Source organism: Peromyscus californicus, unplaced genomic scaffold, assembly GCF_007827085.1.
Source record: "Peromyscus californicus insignis strain IS unplaced genomic scaffold, ASM782708v3 Scaffold_5__1_contigs__length_169319896, whole genome shotgun sequence".
Taxonomy (NCBI): domain Eukaryota; kingdom Metazoa; phylum Chordata; class Mammalia; order Rodentia; family Cricetidae; genus Peromyscus; species Peromyscus californicus.
The window spans coordinates 145,317,367-145,338,321 of NW_026294573.1; the positions used below are offsets into that span (position 1 = coordinate 145,317,367).

The window sequence follows — 20,955 nt, forward strand, 5'->3', positions numbered from 1 at the left end:
TTATGGCCTCAGTTTATCCATGTGCATAATGTTTGGAAATGGATAAGATGGACTCAAGGACTCTTTTCAGCACTAACATTCTCTTAATTCTTTGAGTGAAACTCTCGGTTATGATGAGTACATTCTTTATATGACAAGATACAGTAAGCAAACTTTCATCTAAGACATGGGCAGTGTCTGCTAGTGTATTTTGCTCAATGTCAAATGTGAGTACAATAAAAACTGCCTAACTCCACAGAGAACCCTCTTTCCAATTAGGATTAAAACAGGCACTCCACGGTACAGACAGGCCTGTAGGTTTTCTCTCTGTCCTTTCAGCTGGGCCACCAGAGGAATGCCTCACCTGGTCATATCACATCAGTCCTTTGTCACCCCCTGTGCCTCTCCCATCACTTCTACCTTCCTGCTCTTGATTCTAGATTATCAATGGCAGAAGTGACTGTGACACAGATAAGAACAAGCAAGAGAAAGGGAAAGCAGGGGATGGGAGAGAAAAGCTCACAGGCCTGTGTTGGTTAGTGTATGTCTACTCGACACAAACTAGACTTACCCGGGAAGAGGGGATCTCAATGGAGCTATTGCTTCCATCAGCTCGGCCTGGGGGCAGGACTGTGGGGCATTTTCTTGGTTAACAGTTGATGAGGAAGGGCCATCCCACTGCTGATGTTTTAGCTCTGAGCGGGTGGTAGTGGGTTGTACATGAAAGCAAGCTGAGCAAGCCACAGAGAGCAAACGAGCAAGTAAGCAGCACTCCTCCTGGGCCTCTTCTTCAGGTTCTGCCCTGAATTCCTGCCTCGACTTCTCTTATGATAGACTGTGAAGTGTAGGATGAAATAAACCCTTTCCTCCCCAAGTTGATTATGGGCAGAGTTTTATCACAGCCAGAACTAGAGCAGAGCCGTAGGATGAGCTGTCAGCCCTGAACCCACTTTCTGCTATCAGGACTGGTACAGGGGAAGGGTGAGAAACACATGTTGGGGAGAGAGTGGTGCTCCACCAGCAGGGTCACACATTCTATCCTGGTGTCTTTAACTTGCCAAACTGCTCAGATGTAAAATGTTACCATTGTGCAACAAGCAAACCTCGGGGAAAACACTCTTGCCTGTTTCCTCCAATCAGTCCCCATGTGCTCCATGCCTTCACCAGCCATGACCCCAAATACCCTCCAGGTGCTATTTCATCATTTCCTGACTCTGTAAAGCCCCTGAGTTTATACTTTAGGTGACAGGAACCATTGCTGATGTTACAGAAGAGCTGGCCTCACTCGCTGGAATCTACAGGACAGATGAACCCCTTCTGCAGCAGCCAGACACAAAGCTAACTATGGCTCAAATGTATGGACCGCATGTACCACACAGAGAGAGCTCTGTAACTGTGGTTCTGAGTACATCCCTATGGGTGGTTGTAACACTTAGACTCACATTAACAAGCTTTGTTATTCCCAGTTTACATATGAAGAAACTCAGGATTAACAAATGTGGTGGTTTGAATAAGAATATCCCTCAGAGGCTCATATATTTGAATACTTAGTCAGCAGGGACTGCACTACTTAGAAGGATTAGGAAGTGTGGCCTTGCTGGAAGAAGTGTGTCATTGGGGGTGGGCTTTGAGGTTTCGTAACTCATGTCAGGTCTAGTTTCTGTCTCTTGGCCTGAATGGCACCACATTCCCCACCATAACAATAATAAACTAAACCTCTGAAACTGTAAGCAAGTCCCCAGTTAAATACTGTCTTTATATGAGTTGCCTTGGTCATGGTATCTTTTCACAGCAATAGAACAGTGACTAACACAATGTGGGTGTCAAGTTGTCTAAAGACACACCAACTAAGAAAGCAAGGATTTGAACTCAGGTCACGTAGTTCAGTGTTTGTAATCTGATTTTATGAAAATACATAATGTTAAAATCTGAAGTAAGACCTCAGGATATACCTCCCCATGTACAGTCACTGCTCCTCGAATCCTACTAAGTAAGAATGGTTTATAAAGCCTCTGGAGGCTGACCTCAGCAGCTTCCACATCATTTACTGCTTCACGGGAAAAGGATTTCCAACTTCCCAGCAATTCATTCAACAATCAGATGCTTAGGACACAATCCCTGTTCACCATAGGTGGAAATTGCCTGTGGAGGGTAGCTACATACATGTGTGTATTCTATCCACCCCTGGGTAGGAAGAGCTGTGGATACCCCCTGTGCAACAGGGTCACATATACTATACTGATGCCTTTAACTTGCCAAGTTGCTCTAATATAAAATGCTACTATTCAGCCACAAGCAAACCACAGGAAAAACATCCCACCTGGTTGACAGTGGTCTTTTTGTATGATCCCAGAGGGAAGGGCTATGGTAACCAATCTGTGAATAAAGTCTCATTGTAACGGAAATGTAACAGGGGCTAATATTGTGGGACAGATCTGTGATTCTGGTGGGGAGGGAAAAAGTGGGTGAGAATATTTAGCTGTAAATGATTTAGCATTTATAGCTTTCTTATGTGAAAATTCTAAGACTTAATGCACCTTCTAAAAACAAAGCAACAAAAAGTACTATGAATCTGTGACAGATTAAAAATTATTTTTTTCTTAACATAATTATTTTAGCATGACTTTCACATAACTTCCTACTTGGAACCTTGGGAGATTCAGAAAAACACATCTTATAAGTTGTAGAGGTATGTAGAGAGGGACTGTTTGTACAGCAGTATGTTGAGAAAATGAATGGCTATGTGCCCATTCAACTCACATTAGTCACTAATGCCAGTGTGTGCTTTCCTGGCTATCTGCCAGTGCTGTATCAGATTTCAGGCAGTGATGCTGGTCTGCAAGAGTCATGAGGTCCCAGGCTCTTAGCATAGTTCCACTGTAGTTTGGAATGGCTCCTTAGAGATGTGGGATAATTCCCAAAGCCCACACAATTTAGCTGGTCCTTAGAGTAGTAACTGATTTCCATTTGCTGGTGGTACACTTATCCACCAGTTCACATTTACTCAGCTCTGGATCCAAGCTGGTCATGAGCTCACTTACAGTCCTAAAGTAGGGCCTGCCACAGGTGACCTCAGACTCCCCAGCTGCTTCTAGCACTCGAATTATCACCTTGCAAGTACGGCCTGACCCTATCTTGTAAACAATAATATACATCAAAGGCTAGACATCACAGTACTGCCAGTCAGCTAGCTGAAGGTCTGGTTGTCTACCCAGGTACACCATGTGAGCAAGCAAGGAGTTCTGTCACAGAATGTTCGGTCACACTGTGAACGCTGAGACTACGTTATTCACTGGAAAAACCTGTTTCTAGCTGTGGGGTGGCTCAGCCCCAGCACACTCCTTTAATTCAAGAGCTTTCTACTTGAATATTACAAAGAGGATTAAATAAAGTCAACCACAGGTCAAGAGGCAAAGCAAGCAACCAGTTGACAGGAAGTGAACGTAGGATTATTAAGAAAAAAACAGAGAGTAGGAGGGAATCAGGAGGGTGGAGACAGAGAGGCACAGGAAGCAGGAGGGAGGGACATCAGTTTGAGCAGTCTGGTTTGGGATGGCATAGGAGAAGGCAGCAGGTTGCTGGGAGTCAGCAGTGTTCGACTGTAACCTCCAGCTCACTCCTGCAGTCTGAGAAGCCTCATTCTGGTCTCTCTACTCTCTCCAAACCCTGCCCACTCAGAGACTCTCCAAAGTGAAGGCACCAAAAAACGCAGTGCCGCATGCTTGGTGGCCAATACTTCACTCTCTGGCGACAAGAGCCCGCAGGTTCTCTGCTTTGGCCCCTTGAAGCATTTGCTCCTTCTTCAGTATCAGCTCCCCACCCTCTCTTGCCATGTCTCTACTTCAGCCGCCCTTCTTTCTCCTGCCCTGACCAACTTGGAACCGTCCAGCAGCTTCTTCAGAGGCCAGGGATTTGGCTAGCTTGACCTTTCCCAACCTGGCCTGGCCCAGCAATCACTGCCCCTGCCTCGTTTCTGCTGTCTTCTGTTTTTCTCTTTGTGTTACCAGTTCAGCATACATTACTAAGCACAGGTAAGGGGAGATGATGATGATGATGATGATGATGATGATGATGATGATGATGATTTATTTATTTATTTTTACTGGACTTGACATTACAATACCAGGTGAAGCACAGAGGAGTGCCTTCCAGTTGGTGGAATGAACCAAAGAGCCTTGCTTAGGTTTGGACCAATCCCAGCCCTGCCTCTTCGCACCAGTCACTGCTGTCCTGCTGCTAGACAGCCAGGAAAAGCGCTCCCCTCAGTGGTCTGGGAAGAAACGGTTGCAGGGTTTCCCGGAGTTCATTTAAGCGTGAGATAGCAAAGTCTGGTATGAACTGATGGCTCAGGGGCTGAGGTAATCAGCTGTGGGCATCACTTAGCTTTTTTAAGGCATCGAAATAGTGTTCCAGACAGATGGTGCTGGTCAAAGCACTTCGGCGGGCTATATGACTAACAGTCCTTTCGTTCAAGGCAACTATGGCAGGAAAAGGGTCCAATAAAAGCCACGGAGGGAGTCTCATCCTCCATTCCCACCATTTTCGCTTATTTACAGGTAAGTGGACACGACGGGAGTACTTACAGAAAGAATTTAAAGAATTTGTCATTAATATTAATAGTGACTTTAACAGATTTTAACAGTGCTTTTCCAGTGACCCAGGAAGAGGTGGGCCCCCTTATCTGTCTCAGCAAGGCTGTGGGCTTGGGCCTAGGAATACAGTTTTACGTCACTATGCCTAGGACAGAGTCTATTGCTGACTGTTAATACAAAAGACATATCAGCTAGAAAGTTCTTTTGATATGGAAGTCTTTGCAGATGTCAAGTTTATGATTTAAAACAGTATAAGCCTGGGTAGGTCCCGAAATCTGGCAATGTCCATGTCACATAAGAAATAAGAAGACAGGGGTGGGGGGGAGGGGGGGGAGACTGAGACAGGGCTTGGAGTTAGGCATCTGCCAGCCAAGGAACACCCCAGAATTAAGAGACAGGGACAAACGGTCTCTCTTTTTTTTTTTTTTTTTGTTTTTTTTTTTTTGTTTTTTCAAGACAGGGTTTCTCTGTGTAGCTTTGCGCCTTTCCTGGAACTCACTTGGTAGCCCAGGCTGGCCTCGAACTCACAGAGATCCGCCTGGCTCTGCCTCCCGAGTGCTGGGATTAAAGGCGTGCGCCACCACCGCCCGGCCCAAACGGTCTCTTTAAACCCTCAGAAGAAGGCAGCCCTGCAAACACCTTGATTTCACACTCTGGCAGAATGACCTTCTGTTGCCTTACGTCATTTAGCATGTGGCCATTTACAAATTCCCAAAGAAACTAGTACAAACATCACTATGGGCAGTGTGGTTTTTTTGTTTTGTTTTTTTGTTTTTGTTTTTCAAGACCAGGTTTCTCTGTGTAGCTTTGCGCCTTTCCTGGAACTCACTCTGTAGCCCAGGCTGCCCTTGAACTCACAGAGACTGCCTGGATCTGCCTCCCGAGTGCTGGAATTAAAGGCGTGTGCCACCACCGCCCAGCGGGCAGTGTTTTTATAGCGTAGTCTTCTCAATTGTTATACAGGGATTTTAATAAACCTGACTACCCTAGCAGGGATTATGGTTAGGAATGATGTTATACCTACAGTGCCTAGACCTGGCTGCAGCTGTATCACTGGTATTAAGAACATACTAATGTCAGCACCAAGAAGCAATCGGATGCTACCTCTGAGTGACAAACAATCCTTTGCATTGTGTTTCTCTGTGTCTTCTCAATTATTTCCAAGGAACACACAATCTGACCTTGCAATCAGAAGGCATCTGTAAATCTGAAATGGTGTCTCATGGTGTAGAGGCTGCACATCTTTCAAGCTCACCGTCAGAGAAAGAACTCTGTTTTGTGTTGCAGTGATGGCTTATTTAAAGGCCTCGCACCCTGGCAGGAACCCCATGGTTCTAGAGAAGCAGAAATCTGCTTATCAAGACCTGAGAATAACAGCAACCAAACAGAGTGGGTACTCTTTGAGCAGGCCAGATGTGAGGCTCTGAAAACCACTGCCCGGCACCCAGCACAAGGAAGCCTGACTTCTCCCAGTGTGTGCTTGTTTTGACATGCAGTCCTTGTACAACTGATCACAGGACGAAGCTTCCAGTTTTCATTTGAAAGCCTTTGTTTTCTAAGTCTTTACAGACTGTCTACTACTCAGTTCTGGTATCTGTACTTCAGGCATCACACAGCATTTTAGCTAAGTCAACCCATTTCTCTCATGAAAAGCATTATTTTGCCAATGAGACACTAAACATTCTAAGCACCACTGAGTTAAGGGCTAAGATGACAATGCACCCCAGGCTAGGCCACTTATGACAGCAGGGATGGAGGAATGCTGACAGGCAGCTACAGTGACGAGCAAGGGTCTCCGTGCTCCCAGTTCTCTGCAGAATCAGTGCCTGGTAATCAGTAGATGGGTGGTGAACACTTTTTAATAATGACTGAATTTGCAAAGTGGACCACCTGCAAATTAGTGCTGTTAGCAGCTCCTTAAAGGCACATGAACTAGAGTGTGTCTTAGCTCAGGAGAAATTAATGGGCTACAAGTTAATATCCTATCCAGAGTCCTCTAGGTTAGCTGTGTGACCTCTGTTTGGTGAGGACCTTTAATTTAGGGGTGGTTTAAGATTCAGGGAGGGGGCTGAGTGGTGGTGGCACATGTTTTTAATCTCAGCACTCTGGAGGCAGAGGGTGACAGATCGCTGTGAGTTGAAGGCCAGCCTGATCTACAGAGTGAGTTCCAGGACAGCCAGGGCTACCCAGCCTCAAAAGCCAAAAAAAGATTCCGGGATGGGGTGCCATGGCTTTCATCCTCAAGCGTGGCCATGACAGACTGGAGTGTCTGAAGCAAAGAATCATGTAGATGGGCAAGCCAGGGAAGTCACCAAACATTCTGAGCTCCCAGAGACTTCTTGGCTATACCTTTGGCTCTACCCACCTGCTCCCCTGCCTGCCCGCCATGGCCTTTCTTCAAAGTGAGCTTTCTTCAAGACAAGGATCAGTTCCGTACTTTCCTGCCTCGGCCTAATGGGATTTTGAATTGAGTAATTTTACTACAAGTAGCTACAAGCAGAATAGACCTGAGGAAGGAAGGAAGGGAGGGAGGGAGGGAAGGAGGGAGGGAGAGAAGGAGGGAAGGAAGGAAGGAAGGGAGGGAGGGAGGGAGGGAGGAGAGAAAGAGGACTGGAGGGAGGAACGAGGGAGAGAGTAAGAGACAAAACATGCATGGAAATGCCTGAAAGCCACCAGACAAGTTCTAAAACACTAGCTGGTATTAGGAGGGAGACCAGACATTTCTATTCACTTCCTTGTGCTGGTGTCCATCTCTGCTTCCCACAGCATCCTACCCAGTGGAATGAGACACCGAAGCCCATACTGAATCTCCAAAGGCTTTACAAGACATCTTCACGGCTTCTTTTCATCTCTGTCACCACTCAGTTGTCTGTCAAGCCGCCTCTCAAAGGTCCGCCTCCATATTTGACTTTGCTCCTGAATGGTAGACCTCTGTTCTAGTCCCAGCCAGCTCCTTGATATTTCTATGTCCAAGAGCAACATAAATAAACCATGTCCAAACACTAAATTCATTTTCCTTCTCTAAACTTGCCTCACACATTTCCAGCAGTCAATATTTGTCCAGGCACCACCGCCTTCCTGCTGAAGATGGAAAGTGCCATTGTGGGCTTCTGTTGCCACACTTCTGAGGATTCTGGAGGCAATCCTCATCACGTCCCCTGCCTTTTACTCCCCGTTATTTCCCAGCTCCCAGTTTCCACTCTTCTTCTTCACTTTGGGACGTTTCACTCTGTCAGCTACAGCTGCTGCTCCCATCTCCTCCCTTCAGACAGTAACTCCCCGACGTGGACTGAGCCGTGAGTCCGGTCAGAAGCCTTCTTCTATGCCTCTCCCACCTCCCTCTGCATGTGGTCTCTGCTCCTGGCTGCGGAACCACACAGCATTCCTCAGAGTTGGCACCGTTGATTTTGTAGATGTTTTGGGGTGTCTTCTCCTCTCAGCTTTCAGTAAGCATAACCTTCTTGTCTAAAAACAAACATGCCAACTAACCCACCAAAACCCTACCCAACATTCCCAAACCTTAGGGGCAAGTGAGGTCCTGGCCAATGACCCATTTGTAACCTTTGACCTGTGTTCCCCTTGGGCTACGTAGCGCTGGTTTTCCTACAGTCTTCCTGATCATGTGTGTCTGGGAGAGGAAAGCCCCAGGTGATCTGCCATTGTGAGTTTTGTAACATTTGTCTCACCCTCCATTCTGTCCCCTATGAGAGACAATAAGGGATGTAGAAGATAGCATCTCGGTTTCCCATCTCTAGGAGTTTCCATTTCAGCATGGTCATCAGGCGAACGGACATTAACAGCAATGACAGTTGGCCAGGGACCACTGAGGCCCACACTGTGCACATGGCCTAAGATGTCGGACTGCAGGTCTTATTTTTATGAGCTGAAATTGGATCTTAGTAATTAGTTTACTTTGGATAGATAAAAAGACTTCTAAGGCAAAGAAGTATCTAGAAAATTCCTCACAAAAGGCAGAGCTTGTGAGGCTCTGTCAATGTGGCTTGTTCACAAGAGGGCGAATCAGCTGCTGTGATTAGAAAGGGAGAAGCACCTCATGGAATCCTAACGTTTGCTGTGACCTTGCGGATGCCAGGAGGAGGATTAAGTGCTTCTCGGGATCATTCCCTTTAATCCATGCCACAACGCTGCAAAGTTGGTGTTATTGCCAGTGTTATAAGCCAGGAAGCTGAGATTTAAGGAGATTAAGTGACTAGGCAAGATCACACAGTGACAGAAATGGTTCTGCAAGTGGCAGTCACTCACCGAACCGTGCTGTCACACGAACCGTCACAGAGCCGGGCACAAACACCACAGGGTGAGTTCTTCGTGGGGGCAGACTTCCTGTACGTATGCACAACTCAATCTGGGGAAACTTAAGTGCGATGCAGAGTGTGGGGAGCTCAAGGCAAGTGAGTTGACTCTGAGTGCAAGGCTGTCCACCTAGAAGAAACAAGGAGGCTGGGCAGGCAGATGAGAGGTCTGGAGTAAATGACAGATGCCTGCCCTGACTTCAAATGGCATCTCTACCCTTCCAGAAAACACAAAGGTCACAGAAGAGAATCTGGATGCAAATCACTTCATTCCTGCCTACTTCATCTACAAAGAAAGGGACACATCCCACTGAACACAGACTTTCTGTAAGGAACACCTGTTGTTGAGTGATGGGTGAAAAAGACAAATGACAAAGGAAATATACCTGGTCTCATTGGCACACCGGATCTTGCAGCCTTTCTTGGGAATCACCAACCCTAGATGCATGCGGAGCCTGCAGTTTGTGGGTCCTGTGTGTGGCCATACATGAGTTCCAGGGTGCATGATGGAATATTTGATCTGCACAGAAAGATGACACCCAATCATCCACTTATCAAGGTGTGGAGAAGCAGCAGAGTCAGCATCAATGTATAGGAGAGTCTTTGTAACCCTTGGAATTTATAGTCATGTCCTATTTCTTTGTAAAGGAACTAAAAAAACAAACACTCTCATTTTCCACAAAGTGACATAGCACTCAACATTTTCACCTTCAAATTTTGACATCAACCATATGAAATTATGTTTCATTAAAAAGTTTATGGAAAAAGAGACATCCATTGCGCCAAGGGAAAGAATTGTGATTTTGAAAATGTCAGTTCCACCTCCTTTCCAACAACACACTGTGTTCTTCCCATCTCTGAAAACACCCTTTGTACCTGTCCTCTCCTGCATCCTGTTGTCTCGGAGAACTTTTCTAGTAAAGCACAGGTCTTAGGGGCTCCTTTACAGGCATTCTCATTTTTCCTTCCTAGAATCAAACATGATAAAATGATTGTGAGAAGCAAATCACAGTTTCCATGGTACATCTGTGGTCTCAGATACTCTGCAAGTTAACTAGGAGGATCATTTGAGCCTAAGAGTTCAAGACTAACTTGATAAACATAGTAAGACCCTACTGAACTGTTGGGGACCAGCTCTGACCTATCAAAGGATTCTTGGAGGGAGGAGTGAGGAATGAGGAAGTATTAGATAGAAATATAGATGGAGACACATGAAAACTTCAGGAGGGCCCTGGGTCAATAGCCAGTCACCCTGACTTCATCCATGATGGGCATTTTATACAACAGCAAGGGGAGGGGCAAAAGACACCCCCCCCTCCAAGGTCGAGCAAGTGTAGACCCTTCAAAACACCTGGTAACCACATCCTTGACCAAATCATCCCATTGTGCAGCCCTGCTGGATAAAGCAAGCTCAGACCTTCTGACTTTGAGTAAGGCCTTAGTAGGAGCCTCTGTGGGCCCCCACACTGAACACACACACACACCCCAAAAAACAAACTGCAGTATAACTTTATCTCATCCCATTTGGACCACATGTGACTGTATAATCACCTTCACTGTAGAAATGTGAAGGTCAAGATAAAGACAGAGGCTGATACCACAGGGTCCTTAAATGTGCAAAGGAGAGAGAGAAGAATCAGTGATTCAGATATAAAAGACTGAGCAGCCATTGCTGGACTTAGAGATTGAATGGCAGATTCAAGATTCTGAAGCCTGTTGCAGGATAACAACTTGGTTTTAGCCAGTGACGCCCATTACAGGCTTCTGAACCACACTTTCAAGTCACTGGTTTGTGCCAATTTGTTATAGTACACATTGGAAAGAAAAATACCTTATAGTCTATACCTAACCTAAAATGCATTTCTAAGAGATATCAAAACATTTGAAGTTGGAATTTAGTCTACTTTTCAATGTATAAAGAATCTTTAAATGTTGATAAAGTGACATTTAAATAGAGAGAGTGCGAATCTTTGAGTGAAATTTTTTTTTATGAGTAATTGTAGCAAGAACATAGATTTCTGGGGCATCCTCTTCAGCATCCTGGACCATTAAAATTTCTCCACACTCTTCTTGGGAAGATGTGCTTTGAATGTATGCAGTACCACTTGCTCTCATAGAGGAGGGAAATAATGAATTTATTTTTTATGACAGAAATTTTTGTTTTCCTATTCAAAACTCTTATAAAAGAAGTTACATCTAAAGAAGAGTTTGACTTTAATGTTAATATGTATCAAAATAATCTTATGCTGAGAACAAAATGAATTCTAAGAGATACAACACCATGACTTCTGCCTCACTCAAGTGGTCTACTAGACTTAGGAAATAGCTTATGCAGTTTTATTAGCTCTTTGTAGATGAACTCTTGGCTTCTTTTTTTTTTTTGGTTTTTCGAGACAGGGTTTCTCTGTGTAGCTTTGTGCCTTTCCTGGAACTCACTTGGTAGTCCAGGCTGGCCTCGAACTCACAGAGATCCGCCTGGCTCTGCCTCCCGAGTGCTGGGATTAAAGGCGTGCGCCACCACCGCCCGGCAGGCTTCTTAATTGAGTACACTGCTATTGTTCTTTTTAGTTAGTAATAATGTATCCCAACTATTCACATCAGTTTGGAGGACTAACATCATAATGCAATTTTTAGCCCTGGTTTTCCAGGGCATCTGTGAACACAATTAGGGAAGGGCTGGCAGGAGACCCTCAGCTATGGCCTGTGCTGCTCAGGCTGGGGCTGGGTGAAACCTGGTAGCGGGAAAAGCCACCTGAGCAGCTAGGTGTCCTGCAGCACACTGGTGAGCTTGTTCAGCACCTGACTGGTCATTGTGTCAGGGCTACCAGATGGATCCTGTCGCCAGGACTTTGCCTGGTCAGGTCTGGGTTAGAGATCTGTATGCACACAAAAAGTGAGGATGCCTAACCTAAATATCCACAATCTGATACTAATTGAGCATTTTGTGTATAATGTTCAAATGATCTCAGGTCTAGACCATGCTTTGATCATAAACATTCAACTGGCAAAGTCCATGCCAATATTCCCCAGATCTGAAAAACTGAAACATGAAATATTGCTGGTCTCAAGTATTAGGGATATACCTTGTATATCTCTTACAGTTGGAAAATACAGATTCTCTCTCAGGAGAAGATTGTGTGGTAGTGGTTCAACATCTGTGGCTTGCAACCTGTAGTTTTAAGTATCCACATGTGATTAGTCTACCAAACACAAAATTCCCATAGTGCCCACCATGGTCAGATGCTTAGAGTGATGTATGATGTACCCAGGAAGGCAGGCACTCAGGTTGTATTATGTGGAGGACAAACTGACACACGGAGGGGTCACACAGTAAATGAAAGAGCAGAGAACTGGGAATTCCAATCTAGCTGGCATGGACCCAACATCTAGGCGTTTCGAGAGGCCTGTGATGGCTATTTTGGTTATCTACATCTGGAATTAACTATAACCCCCAAATGGCTAGGGACACCTGTGAGGGAATTTTGCTTAATTAGATCATTTGAAGTGGGAAGATCCACTTCTGATCTGGATCTTTGAGATGGGAAGACACACCTTTAATATAGATCTTTTGAGACGGGAGTGTCCAACTCTACTCTGGGCACACCTTCTGCTGGCAGCCTGTGTAGAGGGTATGGAAGAAGGAGGCTTCTCTCTTTGCATGCCTGCTCTCACCTGTTGCACGAATCCTAAATGGTCTTCTAATAAAAACCCGGAGCCAGATATCAGGGTGAAAGCCGAATGATCAGAGAAGCAGAGCAAGTCACAGCCACCACCTCTTACCTCACCAACTTCTCAGCCTGACAGAGCCTCTGCAAGAGAGCGAATTCCTGTCTCCACCCGCCTCATAATCCTTTCTCTGCCCAGCCATATCACTTCCTGTCTCAACCTTCCTAGTGCTGGGATCAAAGGTGTGTGCCACCACTGCCTGGCTGTTTCTCTTTTAGATTGGATTAATCTCACGTAGCCTAGTGGGGCCTTGAATTCACAGAAATCCAGATGGATCTCTGCCTCTGCCTTCTGAGTGCTAGGATTAAAGGTGTGTGCCACCACTGCCTGACCTCTGTGGCTAACTCTATGGCTGGTTCTGTCCCCTGATCTTCAGGCAAGCCTTAGTTCTTAGATTACAGATGTATCACCACACTCACCTCACTAGCAAGCCTATTCCTCCACTGGCATTAGAGCCTACTTCTGTGGGATTCCGGTGTATACTGAAGACTAGCTGAGACATCCAGCCTTGTGGACTGAACAACATCCAGCTTTGGACCTTCTATTCATTGGCAGTCACTATTGGCTTAGCTGGTCCACATCCTATAAGTCATCCTAATAAATCTATCTGTCTGTCTGTCTATCTATCTACCTACCTACCTACCTAGCTATCTATGTATACACACACACAGAGAGAGAGAGAGAGAGAGAGAGAGAGAGAGAGAGAGAGAGAGAGAGAGAGAGAGAGAGAGAGAGAAAGATTCTGTAAGTCCTTTCATTCCAAACACCCTGACTAATACAGGCATCAAGACCACCTCTTTATTACCTGTTACTAATGAGTTCCTATTACACAGTAGCACTTCATATACATAATAACTGTGTCCGCTTCTCTGTAGTACTCACTGAGTGATAACTACTCCACACTCAACACAACTATTTCCATTATTCTTTTCAAGGAGATTCAGGATAGAGCAAGAGATAATACATTCAGGACTGTAACCAAGGACTGTGAGTTCCAAATCCTATGCTTCAAAGCACACGCTTTCATTTCGTTTCATCACAGGTTACAAGGTGGGAGGCATTCAGTTGGCTCTGTAATTGAACAAGGAATGTCTGTCCATTGGGGAGGCAATGGATTTGCTGGTGGTTTCATTATTTGTCACCTAAGTTAATTCTCAAAAAGTAGCAAACTTGTTTTCTTTGGGAAAATGATTCAAGGAAGAGATCTAACAGACAATGCAAATATAAAAGAAAAATGCATCCCTTGCATGTGACTTTATCAGATATATTCATGGAGCTGGAGACCTGGGTATATTCTTCTTAGGATTCATGTTTCCACAGAGAAGACAAATTTCATTCTTCACGAGAACTTTGATCAATGAGTTGTGGCTGCTCAGCACAACAGTGTAAACTATGATTGTTGTTTCCAAGCCCTGTGCTTAAAATGCAGTTTAATTTAATAATTTAATAATCCCATCTCATTATATTCTGGGTCATAAGCAGATTGCAGAGGACTTAAAGTTTCAGTCATCTAGAAATGATGGAGGATCCGTTAGCACCATTTCCCCTGGGCTCTAGAATAAATATGTATGGCAGATTTCCTCTGTATTTTAGTCATTATTGGCAATAATTGTTTAATTTGTAAGCAAGACAGATGTTTAACAGTAGTCACATAGTAATGTATTAGAGTTCTGGGGAGCAAGCACAGACACTTGAACATCCTAGGCAAGTGTCTAACACTGACCCAGACCCCTAGTCCTGCAGGCAGCCATTTACAAACTTATTTGTGAAGAAAATACATCATATTTGCCAATTCTATCGTTCTTCAATCTAAAAAGTTGATTATTCTTACAATTATTCTTCTGGTTTTGTGCCTAGCCTTTAATGTCTGGGTTGTCATTTGGAAAGTGGCAGCCTACAGAATGAGAAGTGATTTTTACAAACTATACATCTGATAGAGGACTAATGTCCAAAATATATAAAGAACTCAAGAAACTAGGTATCAAGAAAACAAATAATCCAATTAAAAAATTGGGGACAGATCAAAACATAATTCTCAATATAGGAAACTCAAATGTTTGAGAAACACTTAAAGATATGTTTAACATCCTTAGCCATCAGGGAAATGGAAATCAAAACTACTTTGAGATTCCATCTTACACCTGTCAGAAAGGCTAAGATCAAAACCACAAGTAACAGCTCAAGCTGCAGAGGATGTGGAGTAAGGGAAACACTCCTCCATTGCTGGTGGGAGTGCAAACTCCTATGGCCACTATGGAAATCAGTGTGGCATTTCCTCAGGAAGAGGGGAATTGGTCTACCTCAAGACAGCTTTACATGAGGCCCACTTCACAAGACAGAACCCATACCCAACACTGCTTGGGTGACCAAGAACCTGAGACTAGATAGCTCAGGGACCTAGGGTAAAAATCAAATAAAAAATAAAAACAAAGAAAAAAATGTAGTGATAAAATGACTCCTAATAACACTTGGCTATACTCATTGATCAGTGCCCTGCTAAGTCATCATCAGGGAAGCTTCCTTCTGCAGCAGATGGGAACAAATACAAACTCACAACCAGGCATATGAGAGAGAGAGAGAGAGAGAGAGAGAGAGAGAGAGAGAGAGAGAGAGGGAGAGACAGACAGACAGACAGACAGACAGACAGTCCTTGGAACACTTAGCCCTAAACAGAAGGTCTCCATCAAATCCCTCCCCTCAGAGCTTAGGGAGCCCTGCAGAAGAGGAGGCAGAAAGATTCCAAGAGCCATAGGGGATGGAGGACACCAGGAGAGCAAGGCCCTCTAAATGAGCGTGCATAAGGCGAGAGGGAAAATCAGTTTTCTCGAATACAGTGACACACAGGGCAAGCCTCATGTTCAGGAGAAGATGAACAACATATAATGGACTCTACAGTTGTTTTGTGTGTATTTGGTCACAGTGTGGTGGGTTTGGGAGGGGGGTTGTTTTGGGTGGTTTTGTCTTTGTATTTTTTTTGTTTGGTTTTTGAGAAAGAACTTAAAGTTGGGTAGGTGGGGAGGAGGGGAGAATCTGGAAGGGCTTGAGGAGGAGAAGAATATGATCAAATACATTTAAATTTAAAGATTGTTTTAAATAATCAAAAATATAATAGAAAAGTTGATCATTTAAAAAGGAATACAAGAGCTGAGGATAGAACTTGGTGGTATATTGTTTGCCTAACATTTGTGAAGTTCTGAGGTTAAATCTCTGCAACACCCTTTCTCTCTCTCTCTCTCTCTCTCTCTCTCTCTCTCTCTCTCTCTCTCTCTCACACACACACACACACACACACACACACACACACACACACACACAATTATTTTATTCGAAATGGAAATTAGGACATAAATTCAGTCTATTTTAAAACTAATAACTCAAGTGAAAATTGCACACAGTGTAGATGAAGCATCTTAAATTACATATTCACTAACCTTAAATGTTTATATTAATAAAGAATGTAATGAATTTACTAAGGCCTTCCAATCAAAATGTTTACCAGAACAATTAAAAATCAACAGAAAGAACAACAAGAAGAAAATCATGAATACGGAATTAGAAAACAGCCATAACACACTAAAAACAACAACTTTATCCTTGGCAGTAGCTCGCACCCGTGCTGGCATCATTATGTCCACAGCACCACCTACATTTTACAGTAGCAAATGCAGACCAGAGACACTCCTTCCCAGGACATCGAGAGACATGGTGGACTTTCCAGGCACACACACAGTAGAGGGACAGTCAGCAGTGCGCTCTAACAGAGAGGACAAGGACAACTGAAAACATATTTATCCAAATACACATACGTGTACACACAAGTACAGCATGTGTTTAAAAACAATGAGTACATATCAAAACCTATGGTTTCACGGGCAGTCTTGTCAGTAGAAGACTCCTTACCCCTTGTCACCTGGTCAGTGCGTGCAGAAGAAAATCTAGAAGCCACGGGCTCACCTTGCTGCCACAGTGTGAACTGGCTCCAGTCCCCCTTCTCCCGAAGGTTTTCATCCTCAGGCAGGAAGAGACCCTTGGCTTTATCCATCACCATGAGGCCTTCATCACGGATTAACTTCCAGTTTCTCTCTAAAGACTTCAAGGAAGATTTTAGTTTCAATGAGATGAAATATATGCCTCGCAGAACAGCTCATAATGACTTTCAGTTTTCTTATTTGTCTAAGGAAGAAATACAATTCTTGCTTACATTTAGATTGATTATTTTAATTTCTTTGGGACCTCTTCTCAAGTATATTAAGACAGAAAGAGGGAGGGAGGGAAATGAGATGGGAAGGCACCTTATTATTTGGTAAGAGCACTTGCTAGCTCCTCTTGCAGAAGACCAGGGTTTGGTTCCCTGAACTCACAAGGTGGTTCACTGTCATACCCTAAATTAACCCATAAGCCCCACCTGCCCAAGGACCAGGTAATTTCCTGGAATGCTGGGAGTTGTAGTTCTTAAAAATAACATCAAAGTCTCATGGGAAAGTACAGTAAACTATGGGTTTTGTCCATAAAAGCCAGGACACTACCTCTAGGGGCCACTAAGCTGATAGTTGCAGGGCATGGTTCTGGCCAAATTCCATCTTAGTTGGTATATACAATTCTAATAAAAACTTGTTTTAATTTGCCAAGATGGTGGGACTGGTTTTTCTCTGCGAATCTTAGGATTAACATCACAACTGTCTTTAACTCAAGTTCCAGGATTTCCCATGCCCTCTGTGGGCATGAGGCAGACATGTAGTACATACACATACTTGCAAGGAAAACACACGCACACACCCGTACATAAAATAAAAACGAAAGAATAAACCTAGTCTTATAAACTATGAAAATCACTTTCACTAATTATTTGTGTTGACTTGCCTAAAGTCTTCTCCCTCCATCCTCACCTCCCTTCCTTTCTCTCTGTCCCCTCTCTCTCCAATCTAAGGAAAACATTGATCTTGTTGATAGTGCAATGACTATTTTCCACAGGACTCCAGCATCCACACTGGAATACAGACCACAGACTTAATTTCAATGGAGTTCCTTATAGTGATGCCATTTGATGAGGCAGACAGTAGTAGTAGTTAAACGTTCAAAGGTAATGGGAAACTGGCCACTGGAGTGGGATGCAAAGTTAGCAACAAAACACAAGTATGTTTCGAATTCAGCCAAACAAACATATCCTCCACTTACTATTCATGAGGCTGCTTTAGCCTCAGCTGGGGCTTGAAATGGACAGATTCAGACCCTGCTGGCTGTTGTCACATCACACTGTGCTGTTCCCGGGGACAGCGGTGATGTGGGAACAGTGGGTAGAAGCAGGCAGGGGTGAGCCGCAGAGCATCATGGAGGTAAAGAGTGAAACCAGGGTTTGGGAATGGAAATCCATTGTTCTGTGTTCCACAAAGAGCAGATGGAATAACAGGATACGGGAGCATGGACAAGCAGGAGGAACGCACTATCTGGATTTCATCACGAATCTGGGCTCAGGCATACCACATCGTGGGTGGCTTATCAGCAAGCAGGACACTGGAAGTAACAGCACAGACAGCAACATTTCCACACAGTGTGCAAACAGTGAGTGCTTTCTGGAAGTGGATTGTTCTGTCTTGTGAACAGTAGTCTATCTTTACAGTTAATCAAGAAAAATGACCCACTGTTGGGTAAAAAGAGTCAAAAGATAGAATAAAAAATTTTTTTTACCAACCTATTTTCTATGGATTCATGATTTAATGTAGTGAAAAAAAAATCTGATTAAATCAGGACAACTGCTGCACAAGCAGAAAACTCAAAAACAAAACAAAACAAAACCCCAAAACCCAAAACCCCAAAACCCCACCACCTAACAGAACAGCCCAGCGTGAAGCTGCTGCCTCATGCATAACTTCAAACCGCCTCAAGCATTCCTCATACAGTGCGCACTGAAACTGGATACGTAAACAGGTTGTAAGCTACTCTGGGAGCACCTTGGTGACTCTCAGCCAACCACCAGATGCCAACTGTTAAACCACACTCAAACAGGACAGACTCGAGCTGCGACCAATGCGGCTACTTGCCTTGCTTCCACTTTTTGAAATTCACTTCCTTTTCTCTGGCTATAAATACAATCAGCTCCTAGGGCAGCGAATTCTCAGAAGTTAAATGCAGACTGCTGCCCAATTCTGGAATCACCAATAAAGCCAACTGAGATCTGGAAGGCTAGATTTGCCATCCTCTCTCTCTCTCTCTCTCTCTTTTTTTTTTTTTTTTTTTGGTTTTTCGAGACAGGGTTTCTCTGTGCAGCTTTGCCCCTCTCCTGGAACTCACTTGGTAGCCCAGGCTGGCCTCGAACTCACAGAGATCCGCCTGGCTCTGCCTCCCGAGTGCTGGGATTAAAGGCGTGCGCCACCACCGCCCGGCTGCCATCCTCTCTTTTAACACCAGTGAGCATTTTTATATCATGCGAACACATGAGGGCTTTTAAAATACTGCAGGGCAAGAGATTTTGATTAGAGAATGCTTTGATCATTCTGTTTCTGAGAGAGCCATCACCACCTCCCTTCAACATGCACACTTCCTCCTCCAGATGCCTTTGTGGACGGGTGTCAATCACCTGTCCTTGTTCAACACAGTCCAACAACCATTTCTCCTATTTATTCATCCCAAGCCGGCAGTTTAGAGCTAGGAAGCCAAAGGGCACTTCCAATACAGGGAGACTCGAAAGTCTTTGCTGTGGTAGGTTCCCAGAGTGAGAGAATAGGATGATTTTGTTAAGAATTTCAAGATGCTGGGAAAGAAGAAAAAGTTCACTCGAGGACTTTGCAGTCCGCGCACGTCCTGAACGTACCTAAATTGCCACACTCCTTGGTGTTATTGTAGCTTGTTCAAGTTGCTAGATAAATCTGTTAGATTCTTGTGAATCTGTCACATAGACAAGGAGAGAATTACCTCTCTAACACATGAAATTACTCTCCAAATGATGTTATTGGAGCCTTATAAGGGCAAGCCTTTTCTTTCCCCCACCCCCAGGATTTTAGAAATTCCTTTTATTTCTTTTGAAAGCTGATTTTAAGGGCATAGTTGGGAACAGCTGATCTTTTGTTACTAAAATAGGGCACAAAGTCCTAGGAGAAAATGTTAAAGTGATTGCATCACTCAATATAATTTAAATTTTCTACTGAAGAACAGGCTGTCTTTTTATATAAAATGTCAGCCCCGCCGCACCTTCACCCTCAGCCTCCGTGGGAAATGTTGCCAAGGTACTTTTCCATGGTAGTAATGATTTTTTTCCTTTTGTGTTTTTAATTAATTAGTTATTTTTACCTGTGTGTGAAGGGGGACGCATACATGTCACAGGTTACATTAGAAAGTTAGGAGACAATTTGAAGGAGTCATTTCTCTCCTGCAATGAGGGTCCTGGAAATCAAATTCAAGTCACAGGCTTGGCAGCAATCACCTTAACCTGCTGAGCTATGTAGCCTACCTGGATTTTGTTTTAAAGCCTTCTTTCTGTTCCCTTGTGTGTGGCAGCTGAGCTGGGTGACAGATGCAGCCCGGAAGAACAAAGCAATGTGGAGGGGTCCTAGCACCTGCGTCCAGACCATGTCTAAAATGCCACACGTTCCCCATCTTGCCATGGGTGATCTTGGTTATCAACTTTAGTGAACCGAGAGACGCCCAGAAAACTAGTACAGCACACATCTAGGGGCATCCGTGCGGTAGGGGCATCCGTGCGGTAGGGGCATCCGTGTGGTAGGGGCATCCTTGTGGATACTTCCAGAGACAAGTGGCAGGAAGGCTGGAGGAGTGAGGGGGGAAGACCTACCCTGAACATGGCTGGTATCATGCAACTGGCTGAGAGCATGCATGGAATTAAAAGCAGGAGGGGAAGGAAGCTGGTTTATGATAGATCTCCCTTCCTTCCTTCCTTCCTTCCTGACTGCCTGCCTTCCTTCCTCCCTCCCTCCCCCCTCTCCCTTTCCTCCCTCTCTCTTTTTCCGAGACTATACTTCTCAGTATGTGAGGCTTGCTCCCGCTGCCAATGACACTGGACACCAGACTCCGGCCTTTGAATTCATTTTCACCAGCAACGTGAGCTAGGGGCTTAGACCGCAGCCTCCTCCACAGCTGCATCCTGTTTGTTCTCGAGCAGCAGGTGTTGCTTTCCTCAGCCCCCCAGGCTGCAGCCAGCCAATGTGACACTAACCAGGCCCTGGTCATCTAATAAATCACGCTCTAATCATATGCATATTCTATTGCTTGTGTTCCTTTGCAGACTGCCAAGACCAATCAAGAGCGACAGAGATTTCTATTTATTTCCATTGGAGAACATCAACTTGTTATTTTCTCTTTTGAGTTCAATACTCTGTCACGGAAATTAATGGCTG

At 44.4% G+C, this 20,955-nt stretch overlaps 1 protein-coding gene across 7 annotated transcripts in view; it reads right to left on the reverse strand.

The window, feature by feature from the left end:
* Asph (aspartate beta-hydroxylase) overlaps window positions 1-20,955 on the reverse strand; it is a 226,473-nt gene that overhangs the window by 8,296 nt on the left and 197,222 nt on the right. For all 7 annotated transcript variants that reach the window (XM_052716096.1, XM_052716095.1, XM_052716090.1 and 4 more), the window contains 3 exons: window positions 16,562-16,697; window positions 9,758-9,849; window positions 9,268-9,401 (listed from right to left, as the gene is read on the reverse strand). In XM_052716096.1, the coding sequence (XP_052572056.1) occupies window positions 9,268-9,401; window positions 9,758-9,849; window positions 16,562-16,697 (362 nt within the window). The remainder of the gene's footprint in view (window positions 1-9,267; window positions 9,402-9,757; window positions 9,850-16,561; window positions 16,698-20,955) is intronic.